Below are 20,612 nucleotides of genomic sequence, written 5' to 3'. Positions count from 1 at the left end.
GCCTTCGTGTACGTGAAGTGACAGGCTGTGCCCGAAGGCAGTTCCCAAAGGGACTTCTGGTAGTGTCCACTGAAGGATAATGTGAAACGTGCATTAGGAGCTTACGGCGAGCCTTTCCCCCTCCAAGCCAGGAGTGGGCACGCCCACAAGCTGCAGTTTTCAATGACCTGGTTTTGCTGGCAGCACTCACGCTGTCTGTGGTCATGCACCTGCAGAAGCAAGCCCAATCGGGCTGCAAAGAAGTTTTTCACGGGGACAGTTATCCAAACGAATGAGAACACATCCCTTCCAGTTTCAGCGACCCAGGCTCCTGGCTTCAGTTCTAGCCATTTCCAGGAGCCACATGGCTCCTCAGTGCCAAGAGGGCCATGATCTCAGTGATGCTGGCAGACCACCTCCATCGCCATTGTCCTCAGCATTCAACAACTTTACCCTCCAAATGACATCATGAGAAGGAAGGGTGTGGGGGGGACTTTTCTGCAGCACCAACTGCATAAAGGACAAATGAACCTCTCTGCTACACAATCTCAGTCTGTTTAAGCCAGGGTCTCCAACCTTTTCTGTACTGAGAGCTACTTATCTTCAATGAAACGCATTGAGAGCTGCTAATATTACTAGTGTTGTATAAATTAAAACATTTTATACGAATATTGATTCAACCAAGCAAAAGCTTTCTAATTTAATAAGCTGGGTTGCACACAGGTGAGCTACTCAGAGGTAGCTGGAAGGGTACAGTAGCTCACGGGCTATTGTTTGGAGACCCCTGGTTTACAGCATCTTTTAGAGTTATACGCACGTCATCAACAGAGCCTTTCTATTTCAGGTACCTTTACTCTGCCACCATGGGACTAAACCCTAGGCTATAAAAGTTTGCAACATGCTTTTCATTATAAAGTGAATTAGAACCACAAAGCAAGAAATGCATAAAACACACACACCCCTTCCACGAAACCTCCTGCAGATTAGAAGGCTTGTCTAAGTTTGACAACACTAATGCTAAAGTAAAAAAACAAATACATCATCTCCGGCCAGGGCGTTGCAGCCAGTGTATTGTTTGCCACATTTTAGGCACCTCTAGAACCAGTGGAGAAACATGAATCTGCCACATTCCCAAATTCAATTGATGCAGCGCACTCTGCCGGGCTCATTAATATGCATGAGACAGGCATCTCTGCTTTGGGATATGATTCCACATAAACTGGTGTGCACTCAGACCTAAAGCTCTCATGCACAAGGGGAAAGTGGTACAATTTAGGCTTATGGTGACCTCCACCTTTTACAGACACTGAAGTGGCTAAGCAGACTGCCCTATTTAGGCTTGATAATCATATGGGAATGAATCACTAGTGATTCATTCCCCTATGAATATTATCTCATCAATACTGGAAGCTGAATTCATCACTGTTTCTTTCTCCCTTATATTGATTTGTCTTATTTAGGCACCAACTTTCAGAGGCCTAGCACTGAAGACTGACACAATCCTCCACTTTAAATAAAATGTGGACAAGTGGTCCCAGATAAGCAGGTGGTAATGAGATTCGTCTAAACTGCAGGAAGCAAAGGGATATACCTCACTCAGAGTGCTAAGCCTCTTTTCAATAGCAGCACATTGCAATGGCTGAAATTAACACACACACATGAACTCATTTTGAGAAACAAATTGAATTTGCATCAATTGCTAGATTTTTGGAAGCAGAGCTCCCCATCTCCTTTGTAGGGCCCCATCAGAATACAGATATCTGCAGAATCACTGTGGAACTGGTGATTTTCACTTGGAGATAAGGAGGGGGCTTGAGTGTGTTATGACTGATTCCCTTGGCAATTCCTCATTTCTAAGAGGACCCTCAGGGTCCCCTTATAATGCCCAGTAATGCCATCCCATAGAGTTACCAATGCACCCAGTATTACAGGTCAAACTGCAGGGTATCACAATGGGGCCTTCAGTGAAAAACCAAGGTAGCAAACATATATATATATATATACACGTCTAGACAGCAGGCTCAATCGCAGAGCAAAAATGTGTCTTGGTATGTTATTTGCACTTATAGAGCGCACGGTTACCCTGGGGTGTCCTGGCGCTAAGTACTGGTTACCGGGGAAGTCGAGTGTATGCTACTGAGAGAAGAGCCATGTCTTCAAGCCCTTTCGAAAAGAGAGGAGATCCGGGGCATTCCTGAGATGAAAAGGAAGCTTGTTCCAAGCTCTAGAGGCACAGAGAATGAAACTTCTGCCTCCCCAATTGGTTTTTTTAAATGTGGGGATTTGCACTAGTTTGGCACCAGTGGACCGTAGCATTCTGCCAGGAACATACCATTGGAATTTGTGCCTCAGGAACTCTGGACCAGTTCCATTAATGGCCTTAAAGACGGTGCATAATGCTTTAAAGTGTGTTCTTTGCTTTACAGGGAGCTAGTGCAATTTCTTACGTTCTCCCTTCACAGAAACAAAGTTCGGTGTTCCAGCCAGCAGTCTAGCCGCTGCATTCTGGACTAGTTGAAGCCTGTTCATGTGTTGTTTTTGGACATTAAGGTATAGGCCATTACAATAGTCCAAACACGACATTATAAGGGCTGTCACCACTGTCTTGAGATTGCTCTTGGTTAAGAAGATCTTAATTTTCCTTATGGTTCTAAGAACCATAAAGCAGGCTGAAATCTCCGTGCTTACTTGATCCCCCATGGTAAGTTTGTTGTCCACCAATACTCCAAGGTTTTGGGCTTTTGCTTGTGGGTAGAGGACACAGACCAAGGTCCTCTGGCCACCACTCTGGTGTCCACACCCGAGGATTGTTTCCGTATAAGGTCAGGTCTCATGTCTTCTCCACAGCTTGCCTTCTGCTGTAGGCCACACAACCAGCACCACGCCCTTCCTGTAGGTCAATCCAGTTCCACTAAACTACATCTTCCATCCTTTCAAAATGCAATACGAGCCAGACCAGACTTCCTGAATACCAGACCTTCTCTAAATCCCACTGCATCCAGATCAGACACTTTCACTAAACCCACCTTTTCCTCTTGACAACATCTAGTCCTCAAGAGAACACACATTTGTTCTTACTTCTTGAAATGCCTTTGTTGAGCCCACACTTCCTCCCTTAGATCACACCTTCAACGTTATTGTCACACTATTTTTATCCAGACTCAATTGTCTAGGAAACATAATCTCTTCTAAACCACACAACCAGCTGTAGGCCACATCTTGTCAACTAGACTTCCCCAGGGAATAGACGGTGCCTCTGGGTAATTTAGGTCTTGCTGCAAGGGAGGGTAGATGCACCTTGATAGATAGAGAAGGGGGTCATATGATCACAGAGTGAAAAATGTAATACTGTTTGCGCCACACTTCAGACACTGGAGCTTTCCACTTCCAAACAGATTACTCCGAGTATTGTGCCATTTCATTCTATCATTTGTTTCCTGAATTTAGAAACTCAAGCACATAATGTATATAGTATAAGTGTTTGTGCCAGTTCATTGGTTCCGGACCTGCCATAAAACATCCAGTCATACACCAGAGAAAGAAAGAGATGCAGATCGGCTCCCTGTAAAATGTATTTGTACAAATGAGGAACTGCAGTACCCCATGCCGGTGCTCTTTCTGCAGTCTGCACTCCAAACATATCATTCTGCTTTGGAACCTACCCAATGGCCCACCGGCTGCGTAGTCTGATAGGTGAACTTCTGGCTGCTCCTCGTGCCAGGTCTGCCCACCTCTTTTGCCTGCTTGGCTGTCCGATGTGTGTGCTGGTCACACCATGAGCAGTGGCCCTCACACATAACAGGGTTTGTCCGAAGGGATAAAATACATCTGATTGCAAGAACACATCAAATCCATGTCAACATCTGGCCAAAATGATTAAATGCCACTCATCAAGTCACCAGTCAGCACTAGCAGAAGACAAATGTTGGTACTGAAGAGCTGTGAATACCCTCTACTGATCCCTCAGGGTCTAGAGCACGAGGCTCCTAGACAAACATACATAGGAATGATTACTACTGAGCATTAAATCTTTCTATCAACATGAGATCTCCTGTGATTGACAAAGATGGTGCAGGTTGGATACTCTGGAGCAGTTACCTTATCTCTGATCTGTTGCCGGACCTTTTCCCGTTCGGCCTCCATCCGCGCATGCTTGGCTTTACGCTCCTCCTCCTGCTGGCGAAGGGCTTCCTGCCTTTCCTCCTCCTTCTTCTGAGCATCAGGGTCCTTCTCCTCCTCACCTCCTAGCATCTTCCCCATGTCCTTGGTGGCACCTTAGGAGAAGAAGGGGCATGGTCACAATGGAGAGAGGCAATCCCTACGTGGGCAGCCAGGGACTGAACCTCACCCATGGCAGGATAATGCAGGCACCAGAAACAAACAGAAAATATTGTATGTTTGATGACATATTCACCTAGCAATTGGTATATTTGCACGTACGATGATCTTACCAGAAGCCCACATTTGGGAGAATCTTTCATGTAAGCAGAAGTCACAAATTCTCTACCAGAATTTATCGATTTTTGGGGAGAAGAGGGTGGGTTGACAAAAGGAGATCAGCAAGAAAACCACATACATGACCAATCTCCCCCACTGGATGATTCAGACATACTGTTCATGGGATCAGTTTCATTCAGACTCCCATCTTTCAATGACAGATTACAGTAAAAAAATGTACATCTTCATGAATGTCAGTGAAATGGCTTGCGATTGAGAAAGCACGTGCATCTGAGAACCTTCTTGCAATCGAGATTCAGGCAGCGTCGTGGATTCACTTGAGTCCTCATATGTCCATCTAGTTGTTAGAGATGCTCACACGAATATTTGAAACAGATTTTTGGGTATAATTCGGGGACGTACGACAAAGTTTACTAACCTGTAACATTATCTCTCAAGTGTGTATAGTCACTACAGTTGAGTTCTTGATACTAAATCCCAGCAAGCCCCTGGTGAGCTGAGGTTCTGTTTGGGGACAAAGATCCCTTCCTGGGTTTTGCTACAAAAGTCTCTAGCAGGCGCTTTGCGAATGATTTTAGAGGTCGAATAGCTGGGAGGTGGCTCGTTTATGCATTTGTAGCTCATAGAAACAGGTTTCAATGCGATGAGCTCCCTAACTTTTGACTGGAGGGCAGTGAAAAGCATGACATCGTGAACAGGGTAGTCTACTAGAAAATCACGTTTTAAATATTCTGCTACAAAAATAACATAGGGCCCGATTCACAGAACTAACTTAAGACAAAATCCTAAACTTACTACCATTTTGGTATTCACAGAAGGCACTTACTCATTTTGGTATTCACAGAAGGCACTTACTCATTGGTGTGCCTTCTGTGCCTTCTAAAAATACCAAAATGAGTAAGTGCCTTCTGTGAATACCAAAATGAGTAAATGGTAGTAAGTTTAGGATTTTGTCTTAAGTTAGTTCTGTGAATCAGGCCCATAGACAGAATGATACATAAACGTGGTGTTAAGAATAGTAAATGTATACTTACCTTCACAGAATTGAGTTAGTTGATATTCTGGCAACGATATTTTTGTAGGGATATTTGTTTTTTTATAAACAATGTTCTGACATGGAACCACTAGGGAGATCTGGCCTCCGCGAAGGGCAAAACGTGCCCTAACTACTGCATTTTCTGGTTTTTAAACTGTGTCCATAAGGTTACGAGGAAGCCCCTAGAACATGCGTAACAATAAAGCAGCCGAGCATTAACCACAGCTCCAAACCCCTATGCACAGCCCTTTTGGCGTATGCTGTGCCACAGACCTCCCTTTGCCAGCCACCGATACAATAATGCTGATATAACAGCAGTGTGTTAAGGCCTGCTTTTAAAGGCCTGTCACTGGAGCAGCTCACACACACGCCAATAACCTGTAATGGCTGCATTTAAAGGCGCCCTCTCAGTGTCACCTTCCATAAATCCACTATTGACTCTTTTTGATGCACTCTGAGATGATTTGATCTCATTACTTATGTTTGACCTGTGGAATGCCTGGGGAGTACGGGCTGCATATTTTGAAATTCCCACCTAATCCCTGCACCCCTGAGCCCAGCATCCGTGCTTCAGATGTATTATCCAGTACAGCTCGGGGGAATCGCTGTCGAGAGCGAAGAAGGACAAGGGAAAGCACCTATCGCTTCATAGGCGAGCAGTAGAAGCCAGATCTGAACGGAAAATACTACATTTCTATAGTGATTACTACCCCTGACGAGGCGTCGAAAAAACCAAAGAAGCATCGAGAGGAGAAGGAGAGATTGATAAAAGGAGAGAGCGCGCGATAAAAAACAGTAAACAGATAACGAATCAATGAATGAAAGTAAAAAACAAAAACAACGAATAGAGCAATAAATGAGAGACGCCACGAAGCAGGCAATGGAGCGCGAGGCTAATGAAGGAAATAAACGGTAACCATGGAGAGGGCAGGAAACGAGAACTAAGAGAAACTGTTAGACTGATAGATGGGGAGAACCGAGAACCAGAGGGTATAGAAAACTGTGAGAAGGAAACCAATGCCTTACGCCTGGCAGCGGCATTAATAGCGAAAGACACCTTCCTTAAGTGCCAAGTGTGTCTGGCACGTGACAGGTGCACCGGGATGGGGTTTCGCGGATGCCAGGGGCCCACAGGTTTGGTATTTGGCAGGTCCCTGTCGCACCTGGCTGGTGCTTGGCATGTGCCAGACGCACAGTGGGCACTACTGTACTTTGGCATGACCCAGGTGCACTGGGTAGTTTGTCTGTTGTCCAGTGTGTGCAGGTGGCAGCTGCGTCACTGAGGATCAGGTGGTGACAGACTTGAGTGTAGCTGCCATGCAGAGTTCGCCCAGATTTACTCTTCACAGGAGCTCTTTCCTTCTCCGCTGACCCGGGCACCAACCATCTGCCTGTGGGCACACAGTGCCCACCTAGAGGAACATCACGCAGCTCCCCTGCCTGCACCCTGCTGCTCAGAGGAGCTGCCAAAGAACACTCCGACCTCTTCATCCCTCCCCCTCTGGCCTGCATCCCCTTCTTTTGGCATCCTGGGGCCACACAGCTTGACCATGGAGCCTCCAACCCCAGGACAAGGCAAAGAAAAGACCAGACCAATGTGGAGGTGCAAAGGGGGGAGTCATAACCAAGAGAAAAAACATTGCACTGGCCTGGAGAATGATGTGTAGCTATGGGAGTCACATCTTCAAAGATGAAGTTAGATGGGGGCAGTGAGCAGTCGAAGGCATCACCAAGATGATGCTAGGTGCGCGTCCGAAATCAAACCAGTTGAAGCGCGTGGGTCTGGATCAGCGCCTAGGTTGAGCGCTACAGTTCTTAGCAGGGCCCCAAGAGAAGAGCGGTCTCCGCTTCCAAAGTAAAGTCTGCTTCAGCGGGTATCAGAAACCTACAACGGGTTTTTCTTAATTATAACTTGGAGAAAAGAAGAAGGTTTTATATGCTCCACTGGAATCTTCAAGCCAATGATGGAAGTAACACAGATACTGAAGAAACTGACCCAAAATAAGTTGTGGCATGGGTTTGTATGATGAAACCATGCATGCATTTACCCCGCCTGTCATGTTACCACGCTTTACTTTAGCATACAAGTTATTGCAACGACTTGCTTCAGGGGGAGCTGGACTTTGGAATAGTATAAATTACTATTCTAAATCCAGTCTACGCAACAGTAGGGAAGGTGTTGAACTTAAAAATCCAACACCAGTTCAACAACGCGCCCCCTACAGCAAGTCATTGTAACGACTTGCGTGGTAAAGTAACGCGTGGTAACGTTGCACGCAGGGTAGTGGCTTCGTTGTATAGGCTGGTCGTTGTAAAGACTGCGGGGTAAAGGATGTTACTCGTGGCATGGTAGGTACAACCGCACCATAATTCTCAGTAAAAAAGAGGTTTGTCGGAGGTGTGTTTTGGCCGTACTTGCACCCTGTTCTTACAGTAGAAGGAGCATCAAATCTACGGGTGGCAGCAATACACTTATTATTGCTGACAATGAAATGCCCGCCCTGCAGAAGTATGTACACTTCTATTTTGGAAACACTTTAGGTAGTATACATAAAAGCTGGGTTTTTCTGTAAGTAAAGTACCTAGTTTCGACAGATGTGACACTGGCTGTGAAGGGGGCTGCATGACTGCTTCTTAGTAAAGTCAAATACGTCATTTATACCACCGGGCTCCATGTCCAATCATTGTTCACGTATAACAAGTCCAGAACCAGACAGAAGCTACCAACTGACTTCATCATGCATAGTGGAATGACAGATCTGACGACTGACACCAAAATCTACGCCGGTGGTCGTAGAGGAACAATAGCATTGAAGTAAGTATGGAAGCCCCAGTTCTGATGGATGTGCAAATACAAGTGCCTGTTTTGAATTTTGACCAGACTCGGTATTTCAACCTGGGCATCAAATATTCACCTCGGTAATATCTGCTCAGCTGATTTGTGCCAAGTCAAACTTTCTGCATGTCGACCGGACACCAGTGCACATGCCATGTTTATGAACCATGTAATGGAGGATAACATGTACTAATAGCATGTTGTTACATAGTCTGATATGTACACAGCAGAATGGGTATGAAATTGTGCATGTGGTTATTACCAAACCCTGAACAATCAGTATTTAACAGGTGCAGACTCTGTGTGTCTTTCATATTTGTGGCCTTAAATTTCCTCAGTCTGATATAGGGACGTGCAAGACCTTAAGGAGACATATTACAAAAAGTGCCCTGAGGGCGCAATGGGTATGTGCGCCTACTTTGTGCCCCCCAGGACACTTTGATATTACAGAAGGGGCTGCAAAAGCTTGTGTGGCCCCTTCTGTGATACCAATAGTGCTAGCACTGACACATGTAGAGCTAGCGCTATCTCAAGAGGAGTTCCATCATTTGCATTGGGGCGTGGCCCCATGTAAATGAGGAAATCTCTCTACTTCTAGGCCCGTGCTGTATTATGGATGCAGGCGCAAAGGCAAAGAAACTGTCAGGAGGCTCACTGAAGGTGCGTCACAGAAAGGTGGCGCACTGTCAGTCAGCAACATGATGGCAGCCGTTTGAAGGGAGGGAAGTCCCATGGAACCCTCAGACATTCCCTTGCAGGTGGGTGCAGTCACTCATTGACCTGCCTGCGAAGGGATCTCTTATCCCTACTCAAAATGCAGGTGTGTTGCCGCCTGCACAGTGAAACACAGAGCGCCTTTAAAGCATTGGAGTATTTCACTCAGGGCAGCACAAGTTTGCGGCTGCCTTGAGGGCCGCACATTCACCATAATAGGGTGCGCTCTCCCTGTTCGCGCATGGTGAACTTATTTAAAGGTGCACTATGGCGCAAACAGGAAATTTGCGACCTATCTGCAATAGGGCCCCTGATCTCTATATATGAGGTATACGGCCCCACGTCTTCGTACGTCAATTTCTGTCAAACAAGAAGGGAATGAAACAAGGAAGAAGAGGGCTTGACACTTCCACAGTCAAGACAGGGGCTGCCCTATGAAGCCCAATCTTGGCCTGCACGGCCAAAACGCTCTCCAATGAGCTCTAAATTGTTGGGAGGGAATCGTCTTTCTAAAACTCCTTCTCCAAGTGGTAGAAACAATGCTCATCCCTATAAAGAAAAAAGAAGTAAAGCTGAAAGCTGAGACGTCTCCAGGTATGTTGGCACCCTCGGCAAGACACATTTTGGATTCCTGCTGCACCCCTGCTACTTTGATTTACAGGACTAACTGGGGAGGAAGAAGCTTTCTGCTGGGTACAGCCAAACTCTGGAATGAACTACCCCCTCCCATCAGAACCATGCCTAAACTCCTGGCATTCAGAAAGGCACTCAAAACATGGCTTTTTGCATAAATCAGCTGTTAATCCTATCCTGCTAAAATGAGCTAGCGCCTTGACACCTCAGGGTATTTGTGCGCTTACGAAATTTATTAACATAACATAATATAACATAACATTTTACCCATGTGCAAAATATATCATGCCCCTCCTTTCCTAATGGATAGATAAAGCGGTAATATTGATTTGCTGTATGAGCTTATTTATGCTGTCGATAAAAATGCAAAAAAGTCATCGCAATCAATAAACCAACAAGTGAATTTGCAACAGTGAGGCAAAAGCTATATCATTCTACAATGCGCATTAAAAAAGTAATCAATATTATTATTACATGTGGTGAAATATTATAGACCTCTCAACCATATTTATACAGGGTTTTGCTTGCAATGTACATTCTTTGAACGGAATCGCTTCTGCTCCCGATTTTGAGATTTAGAGCCAATGAGACACAGAAGAAGGGTGATTTGCCAGGATCGAATGAAGAAATGTGAGATTTCAGCCCATATTTCGGATTTCATAGTATGAATTTTAGACTCAGAACTGTACGCCCTCCGGCGTTTACCTTTTCACATATGCACCATCTTTATACTTTCTTGTCTTTCTGGAACTTACTTAAAATTCAAAATGATGTTCTCTTATCTTGTCGTCACCAAAGTTTTCTATGCTGTGCTACAATAAATTAAAAAAATCTTTTTGGAATATAAATACCTTTTTTAGATGTTTTTCTAGGAAATATTATTTGGAAAAGTCACAAATAAATATAAATAACAGTGCTGTAAAGAGGTTATTTAAAATGTATTTTTATCTTAATATTCACGTTTCTTTTCGTAAACAGAGCAACGAGAATATGAATGATTTGACTAACTCGCAATAAACTAACTTGCAAAATACCGTAAGCGCCTAATCAGCCACCTTAACACTTTATTGGACTGTGGGCAATCGGACCAGGGGCACGAGGTCGGGTCTACAATGGAAATAAAAAAAGGCTCACAGAAAAGTCAGAAGCTCAAAGCCTTCGGTGCTGTGTTATGTTATGTTAAAATTATTTATAGAGCGCACGTACACCGGTCGGTTTCTTGGAGCTAAAATAGGAGTAGCCTCGGCGAGTTATTTGTATGTCTTAAGGAGTCTCCTGAATGTCACGAGGTCTGTGCAGGATCTAATATCATGGGGGAGGGCGTTCCAAAAGTGGGGGACCAGCACCGTGAATTTGCTTCCGCATAGTCTCTTCAGTTTGTAGGTTGGTGTGAACAGGAGGTTCATGTGGACAGAGCGCAAATTGCGGGTGGGTTTGTGTCTCTGAATAAGTTTGGAGATGAATTTCGGGCAGGTGCCATATAAAGATTTAAAAATAAGGCACCCAATTTTAAAAGCACATCGCTGTGTTATGGGAAGCCAATGTAGATTCCTCATGAGAGGGGAAGCGTGTTGCCATCTTGGCTGCTGGAAAATCAGTCTGGCAGCCTGGTTCTGCAACATTTGCAGTATTTTGACATAATGGCATTCCGAAATAGAGTGAGTTCACCTAGTCTATGTGAGAGATAACCAAGGCTAGGACCGCCTGCTCGGCTCCTTTGATATTAAACTGATCCGCAGTGCTACACTCACTCAAAATCACGGTAGGAGTAAAACTGAGAGAGCCACTCTTTCAGGACTTCTCATCTGGGGTAAGATGCTCCCTGGAAAGAGACTCCAGAGGCGACTGTGCTGCCTTTGCCTAGGAAAGACCCTAGCTGAAGGCAAAGATGACTTTGAGACAGCACTGCACCTCTTTCTGGCATCACCAATGACCTAATCTTGACAGCAATATACACATATAAATAAGCACTGCTGGACAGCCCCACTGGGCAGCATATGAAATGCAGGGCCTGGAAAACAAGCCCTGGCAAGATCTTGTTGGTGTTCTACCAAAATAGTGAGTTATTTTACACCAACTTGCACGTACACAGGCTCTGCAAAGTTGAACCCCAACATACCATGAATAGTAGTAAATGTGGATGTAGAATTAGAAAATCCATCCTTCTCTCTGTATGCTCACCTTGGTGATATGTTGGTAGTCGATGATCTAGAGTTGATCAAGTGCAAGTTGACATAAAAAATACTTGACATTTTGACATGCAACAACTTCTTTCACACTCCAGAAAAGTGCAGTCGTCATGATGGTTCTAGGCTACCAATCTCATCTACACATAGTGCTGACTGAAGGGAAATCATTCCTTATTACGATCCATTTTTTCCTCGTACCTACCCTCCCAGCATGTGCAGTGAGCAGCCTTCCCATTGTGTGGACACCACAAGGACACTGGCGCCTTTCTTGTTTTAATGCCCTAGATGAGAAATGTATTTTCTAAAGGCCTTTCTTAAAGAAATGGTGAAGGAACGAAAAAAAGAGCTGTCCCTTTACCCTGATCGTGGTGTATACCCACTAGAGTAACCGCGGAGAGACAATGACGCTATGAGTCCCGCGCGTTAAAAGTAGAAACTAGCTCTAGGCTCTAGAGACTATGGACATATTGACTCGTATTCATGGTACGCATCACTATACTGAGGTTTTACGAGAGCCCCTATGCCCCGAATGCTCTGATTTCAATTGTGCGGCTTTAATTTGAAGGGTCATCTGAGCAGTGCCATAGTGATCACCGATGGGCTGTGATCTTGGTCCCATTAAAATTGTTTATGGACATTTTCTGTATACAGGTCTGTGGACAAAGCGAAAAAGTCCCACTGTTTGAGAACACCACAACAGACGGGTGTGGGAGGCGGCTGGCTTGCACGTCAAGGGAAACAGAGACTTATGAAAATAAGGGCAAAGACAAAGAGAAGGGTGAATAGAATAAATGAACATGCAAGAGAATGGTAAGACAAACAAAAATAAGGATGAGACAAAAGATGGCTAGATGGTAATAGGTAGGAAAAAACTGGATGAGAAATTATGGTTGAAAGGAAGGAAGGAAAAGTGAAAGGAACTAAAGAAGAAACAATGAATGGTAGGATGGGAGGGTGAACAGAAGGAGGTAAGAATGAATGGACTGAAGGGTAAAAGGATGGATATGAAGAGCAAAAGAACAAATAGGTAGATGGGTGAATTGATGAATGAATGAAGAATGGCCAGAAGGTGAAGTGTGGAAGAATCAATGGTGAAAGGGGAGATATATGGACACGAGTATGTTAATGGGTGCATGGGTGAAAAGATGGTTAGATAGATACTGGTTAGATAGATACATGGGTAATTTGATAGGCTGGGTACATGAGTGAAAGGATGGAAATGTGTAAGAAAGGACTGATGGATGGAAATGTGAAGGGCTGGTCAGATGGATTATTAGATCAAAGGATGAAAGGATGAACGAATAGATGGATGGAAAGAGGATGAAAGGGTGAAGGGAATTCTAAGGAGGGACGAGTGGAATCACTAGGTGTCTTGGTATGATTAGAGGTATGGTTCAAGTGGGGGTATTTTCATTTCCTGGTTACTCACTCGGGCATCATTTACAAGCCCTTTGCCCTACTCGTGTCTCACTTTTTTTCACACACGGGTGGCACAATGGGCTTGTCCATATTTACAGGCCAGGTAAAGTCACCCTGCATTACTTTTCATGGCCTTGTAAATATGGGCCCCTTTCACGTATTACTCTGCGTGAAAGGGGCGTTCCATGGGTGTTGCTGTGGGTGTTCCCACGCAACATCCATGGAACCTGACACATTTCCAGATTTACAACGTTTTGTAAAGCTGGGAATGTGGCAGAAGTGGTGCAACGAGGAGAGATACATTTATTTCTCCTTGTTTTTTCCTCCTTCTATGTCTGCTGCAGAATGCCATCAATGATTGTTTTTGTGCATTAAAGCGTACCTTCCTGCACAAAAACAATCATCCCTGCAACGCAGGCACCCTTGCAACATGACACCAGGGTGTCTGTGTTGGCGCACAGCTGCTGTTTGTGCGCAGGCGAGAAGGACAGGAATGCACCGTATCTTGTAGATACGGCGCATTCCTGCCCATTTATTTTGTCGCACGGCAGCGCAGCAAGAAGGCTTGCGGTGCTGCCGTACGTCAAAATATTATAAATGAGGCCCTCGATGGGCAAAGAATGAGCGGTGAGTGATAGATCCTTGATATCATTTCATTGTTCACATCTGACGAACATTGCTTCCTAATAAGTTTAACCGTGTAAGTCCCATCACTGGGACTTCATTTTGATGAATTATTCTGGAGGGCAGTCCCAGTTCCTTTTTAACACACTCATTTGCTTTGCTAACCCCAGGGGCCTCGCCTTAGTGCAGGCATTTGCCTAGATTGTATCTTCTTCCAGAGATCATTACATTTAGGATTTTAGTAGAGCATTGAAAACGGGTCCTGCTGTGTTTTTATTTTATCCCAAGGAGTCAGCGGGAAGCTTGTACGCCTACACCTTGTAAGACTAAAGTGAGAGGAAGGCAAAAAGGAGGTCAGTGCTCCCCTTCCAGTCCCATACCATTATAGGCAAGGGGAGTGTGGGAGAGGTGCAAACAACCGCAGACAAACATGGCCGCAGAGAGCGGGCAACACTTCCGGGTTACGGGGAAACTTCCAAGGCAATATCCTCGTCTTTGACAGGAAACAAAACAAAACAAATTGTTCCATTGAGGTGGATGATGGGTTCGCAAATGCATTGTTTAAAAAAAAATAAATAGAGCGAGTGAGTCCGCCCTTTTAACCAGATCAATAGCGCTGCAATAACGATGATTAAATATGTATAGAGTGAACGAAAGGGGGAGGGACAAATATAAGAGCTGCTTGAAATAGCTCTGGCTTTAAATGGAGATCACGAGACAAGCAGATCACAGCAGACGCCTGGCTTTAAAAGAAGGGAATGGGGTGCCAACAGTAGGCTTATGTCTGGGAAGGTTGGTGGGTTATAGAACAACACCATGCACTTCTTCACAAAAAGTGTGGTGAATGCATGCACCTGTATTATGGCAGGAGTAAAGCTTTGGAGGAGAGTAAAATTCAGCAACAATAAAAAGTGCCTTAGAAACAGACAGAGGTGAGTAATTGGTAGGAGTGAAACAGTCCTTCGCATGGGGCTAGAGTGTGTGGCCTCTTCTTACTTGACTTTCCCATAACGAGATGTGTAGCGTTTCAACTTTTCGCATCAGTGTAAATGACAACCACAAGTGTGCAGAGGGTGCTCTCTGACCAGCAGCGGCTTCTCCGCTTAGGCAGAGGAGCGTCACCCCACTGCTCTCAGAGCAGTGGAAAAAGGAAAAATAAAATGATAATAATAAAGTTTTTATCATTTTATTTTTAGTATGGGCCACAGGGCCAGGTTAGGGTGGGGCGGGGATGGGGTCACAGGCAGGAGGAGTGGTTGGTGCACCATAAGTGCACATATGGCTGGCCAAACAGTCATGCGCACTTAGCATTTCTCCACCAGGCTGTGTTGCAGAGCTGAGTGGAGAACAGTCCCAAGGCTCCCAGGCATGGTCTCAGCGGCCAAACCGGCCGCTTAGACCAATCACGTTGCTACTGTCATGCTGGTGACAGCAGTGTCGTGATTGGCTTAGGGGGGCCTGTGTGCTGCCAGGAGCCAGGAAGAGAAGAGGACGGATGTGAAGCTGCGGCCGTAATCAGGTATGTGATATATATATATTTTTTATCCTCCGCCTCACCACCCCCGTTCTGTAGCGGCTGCCACTGTCTCTGACATGGAAAGCAACCCAGATACGGTATCTGTGGTTCAGAGGGGCACTCCATGAGCACCTTTCTGTTCCTAAACGTGAGTACCATCCCGTTGAGGACTGAGAGTGGTGGTAGTGAAGGATTAAACAGGCCAACAGACCTTTTAACCTGTCAACTGTGAGGAAGATTCACCTCCTGGCCTCTCATGTGTTTCTAAATTGGCCTGCCGGATCCCTGCAAATGGGTCCATCCCTCCTTCCCTGCATCCACTGGGATGTGTGCATGTGCAGCGTCTGTGAGTGCTGCACACTGTGAGTGGAGTGTGGCTGTTACGTATTGCTGTGGATATACAGGAATTCATTTCATTCATATACTTTATTATTTGTAAAGTGCTGACAAACACTAAAGCTACATAGGCGCTAATATGCACTGGATGTAGAACGTACCCCAAAAACGTACTAAACTACTTCACCTGGACATTAGAATGTGGGAAACTATTACAGATTCAGTAATTTCCCAAACTTTGGAAGAAAGGATTCCTTCTTCAGCTGTAGAGACTTCTCATTCCAAAGCTTGGCCACTGAAAATAAGAATGCTTGGAATCAATTTTCAGTTACTGAACCTAGGTGGATTGAAATTGTAAGTGCAGTCTGCTAATCTATGTATCGCAGTGTTTATGAACTGCCAGTTTTCTTTCACCTCTTGCAGTGTTATCGGCACCAGTGTAGCAAGGAAGCCATGGGCCCTAATGCAAAACAGGAATTTGGGCCCTTTACCCCATGTTTGGCGGTAAAAAGAGACCATTTTTGGGGTGCAGTGGGTTCCTCAAATCCCTGGGCCCTGGTGTTGCTGCACCTCCTGCACTATTGATAACTGCGCTCTCGGTCTTCAGTTGGAATACCTGGGACCCTACTTATATGTCAACGTCTTTTCGAAAGAGATACAAGTTCATAGTGCGCTCACAACGTTCAAGTTGCTGAGTGTCCCCCATACACAACCTCCCCAATACTGAGACGAGTGAGAGACATACTCAGAGTGTGTGGTATTACCGAGACATGGTTATTTAATCAAGCAAACATCATCAGAAAACAAAATGGCAGTCACATACGAATTAAGATATGATACGCAGGGAAACAAGGGAGGCAACACCCACATTGTACAGCACGCGACTCTTGAGATAAATAAACCAAAAATACATTTAGCCGTGATTCCTCAGTCCAGTTATAAACAATTCACAGATGCATTTACAGACCCTGCAGGTGCCAACAATTCCCTTTCACCACTAACGGTTCCTGAGCAAATAATGCCATCAACATCCATTTATACGATGTGATGTATGTAATGACATCAAATGCCAATAAACATGTTTTACAAAAAAAAAAAAACAACATCCATTTATACAACACTTCACCGCGGACTTGGCAACGGATGAAAAATACACACAGTTTGATACAAAACATGGAACTCCAGGGTCCTGCATAATGCACCGCCCCTGCCGCTCCTTGCGACGCCCCATCCACAATCAACTCCAGACAATCCAGGGCAGGGCTGAAAGGGCAAGGACTACCAGCAGGTCAGTCTCCCGCCCTCCCTCTCCAGCCAGCCCCATGCCCGCCAACATCATTACCCCGCTAAGGGGTCAATACCAGCCTTTCAGTCCAAAGTCTCAGGTAGCCCCCTTCTCTTCTGACCAAATCTCCACCTTGTGCTCCAGGTGTAGGACGGTGGGTGTGCGTCAGATGAGGCCCCTGCCACAGGTCCCGATCCTCTGGACGTGTTTACTGCCACGCGTCGAGGGGCAAAAGAGCGAGTTCTCCAGATTCCAAGAGCTCTTGAGACCCTGCAACCTTTGCCGCTGACCGCGGCCCCCGCAGGGGGCCACTCGGCGGTCGGTGCCTTAGTGGCCCCGGGGCCCCGGTCACCCCTCCCCATTCCATACTTCGGGGGGGGCGGGGCAGGGTCCCTGATCGTGCCCCCCCCCGTGTCGGGGGCCGGAAGTGACGCGAAAGGCGCGTCACTTCCGGGCCCCAGGTGTGAGGGGAAGACTATTTAGCCTTCCCCCACCCTCACTGGCGACCTCTTTGTCGCCCACCTCGCCTTTTTGTGACGACGAATCGGACGCGGCGTCGTTCGCGGGGGTTGTCGTCTTTGCCTTGCGGTGGAACTCCTAATATTGGCGGTGAGTTGCCGGATTGCCCCCTCGCCCTGGCCCTGTCCCTGGGCAGTACCAGGAGACGGGGCCCTGTGGTCGGAGTGCCACGGGCGGGGGGGGACCGTGCTCGGAGCAAGGCTCGTGTTTATTAACGTTGACCGGGGCGTGCGATGGTTGGGGAAGCTGTGTTTTTGTTTGTCTCCCTGCCACGATGCCTAGCGCGGGTGGGCGCGAGGAGTCGATCGCGGGACGCAACCGGCCGGGAATGCGGCGTCCATCTTGCGTGTGGGGGCATATTGGCTCCCATCTTGGTTGTGGGGTATAACATGTTTCTCTTTGCGGCCAGGGGTCAGTGTGAGCCCTTGTCCGGCCCCGTCCGGTCGCTTTATCTCCCCGTGCTTGTATGTGGTTAAATACGGTGCGTAAAAGTTATCGTAGTTGGGGACCAAGGCTCCGGGCTTCATAGGCGTATGAGTCGGTGTTTTCGAGTCTCGGGGCCGCGGTTGCTGCCTGCGATGCGGGGTATGTCTCTCATTCTTCCCGTGCTTATATGGGGGGGAATGAGGCGCGACGGGCTCCAATATCTATGGGTTGAGTTCGCTCTCAATATTGAAGTTATGCTTAGGAGCTAAGCGTACACAGGGCCGGGGCTCGGGTCCACAATATCGAATGGTTTGGGCGTTTTTGAGTCTCGGGGCAGCGGTTGCATTCCTGTGATGCGGAGTATATCACTTATTCCCCCCGTGCCGATATTTATGTGGATGCGGCGCGATGGGCTCCAATACCTCCGGGTTGATCTCGCGCTAAAGAGTGAAGTTACGCTTTATAAATAGGTGGGGGTGAGCCGTGGCCCGCGTGTGCGCCAGGGCACCGACATCTGGTAACGGGGGTACAGCTAAAGCGCTTTAAATAACCTTCGCGCTATATAGGGCCGCATTTAAACAGGGTAGGGTGTTAATGATCGACCTCGCATAAGTGGTGCCATTTCACGGGGGTCGCGGTGCTCAACGGTTTTAGGCGGGGGGCCAGGCTTACGATTTGCCCGTTGAAGTCGCGAGTAAACCCACCTTCTTGACACTCTGTCGCCGCAGCGATCGCGGAGCGGCGTATGTCTTCACGCGGTGAGCCTGGGGAGAGGTATGGGATGCAGGCTGGTCTGCCGTCTACGGCAGGAACCAGCATTTGAGCCTCGGGGGCGCGTCTGCTCCGGGCCCGGTTGGGCAGGGTGTCGCGTCTGTTCCGTGTGATCCCGGCCAAAGCTTTTATTGTCTCCCGGGGCCTGAAGTGCAATGTACATGCGGTGCCCTCATGCAAGCACTGACTATATACGGGCCAAATCTGTATACATACACATGCAATTGTATCCCTCGGCGGCCTGCCACTGCTAGGTTTGATTTGTTTAGTGGGATCGGCGGGGGGGACGGCCCCCAGCAAGCGTAGCCAAGGCCCGGCCCCACGGTAGGCGGGTTCGGGGGTCCCAGCAGGGAGCGGGTAGCCGCCTTCCCTTTGCTTTCCCCTGCAAGGGTGCAGGTAGTAAGAAGCGGGGGGCCGATCCCAGGCAACAAGGCAGGTCTAGCGAGAGGGACGTCAGTACATCGTACCCCAGGCAATATGTAAGCGGCAAAATAAACAAGGGTTTGGTGTGCAGCAATGCCGCGCGCGGGTCACCGGCAGGGGATCGCGTAGTTGCCTGGATGTTAAAGGCGGGCCCCGTGGCTGAAGATGTAATGTAAAGTGCGCCAATAATTGCAAGAGCGCACGCAATATAAAGGCGAATCAATGATTTTGGACATGTTCGCTTCACGTGAGACAGTGATTTTGGGGCTAAATGGCCACCAGGCTGTAGTATGGGGGTGGGGCGCCAGCGAACTCAATGCTGCTGGCCAGGTTCGAGGTGGGGAATGGTCCAAAAGCGAACGGGGTGTGCATGGTAAAGTAATTGTACGAGCACCCGTGTCCTTCCCCCCCCCCCCACCCCCCCCCCCCCCTTAATTTTCTGCGTTTCAGTCTCGCCTTTTCGTGTATGCATATTTCTGGGGCTTATTCTGGTTTTTTCTTTCAGTACATTCCACGCTTTCGGTGACTGGAGGTTTATTAATTGCCGACTGAGAGACGCGAGCCAAAAAGATCATTCGTATTCGGGGGCTCGGAAGGGAGTAAGTACGGGCAGTTGGGGGAGGGGGGTACCTCTCGGAGTAGCATGTGGCACTCAGGAGCGAAGAACTAACCTCAAAGGGGACGAACAGGCGGTTAACTTTCTCTCTTTCCCGATTACAGATAAGAGAGAACAACTGCTAAGTGATGGACAGCCAAGGATTATCCCCCCCCCTTTTCACACCAGGGACTCAGGTTGAGGAGTCCGCGACGGACACTTCGGAGGAAGCACGGATTGCCGCTTTCCTGGAGCTGACGAGGGCCAAGGGTTTAGCTTGGGCGACGAAACTATTGAAAGCCAGTACCCCCCCAGACTCTGGGATAGCGATGGACGGTCCGGCTACAGATAAGGATGTAGGGGAGGTTGCGGGCCCGTCGCGGTCGAAAAGAATCCGCCGCCCGACGAGCAAAGACTTTCCGGTAGAATAGCCACCGGCTCGGAATAGAGCGGCCCCCCCCCACAAGGCCCCAACACACCCCCAGGCGGCGGTTAGCTTGGGGACGGGGGCACACAACGGACTGCCTGGCCCGCCCCAGGCGACATTTGCCTCAACAGAGGATTTGGGTAAGCTTGCAGACACTTTAAAAGACTTCATGGCCGAGGTCAGATCCGGTCTGCTGCTTGCCAGCTCGCCCCTAGGGGTTGGTCCGGCCGCCCCACCGCCGCCGACTGTCTTCCCGGCGCCGGGGGGCTTCACGCAGGTGTGGTGTCAGCCGCCGGCTGCGTTGGAACCTCCTCCACGGCCCACACCCCCAGCTGCTGCTGTGGCCGAGAGCGCGGCTAGTGCGGTCGTTACAACAGTAGTGGTTCCCCCAGTGGTACCGACGCCGGCTCCAACACTAGCCGTAGC

The 20,612-nt window shown here is 47.5% G+C and overlaps 1 protein-coding gene across 5 annotated transcripts in view; it reads right to left on the bottom strand.

The window, feature by feature from the left end:
• Positions 1 to 20,612, bottom strand: part of CPLX2 (complexin 2) — a 669,325-nt gene that overhangs the window by 81,117 nt on the left and 567,596 nt on the right. For all 5 annotated transcript variants that reach the window (XM_085618262.1, XM_085618260.1, XM_085618263.1 and 2 more), the window contains one exon: positions 4,078 to 4,253. In XM_085618262.1, the coding sequence (XP_085474388.1) occupies positions 4,078 to 4,253 (176 nt within the window). The remainder of the gene's footprint in view (positions 1 to 4,077; positions 4,254 to 20,612) is intronic.

The sequence above is a fragment of the Triturus cristatus genome, chromosome 7 (genome assembly GCF_964204655.1).
Source record: "Triturus cristatus chromosome 7, aTriCri1.1, whole genome shotgun sequence".
Lineage (NCBI taxonomy): Eukaryota > Metazoa > Chordata > Amphibia > Caudata > Salamandridae > Triturus > Triturus cristatus.
Note: the sequence above shows the minus strand (reverse complement) of the source record. Positions and strands in the feature narration are given on the sequence as shown.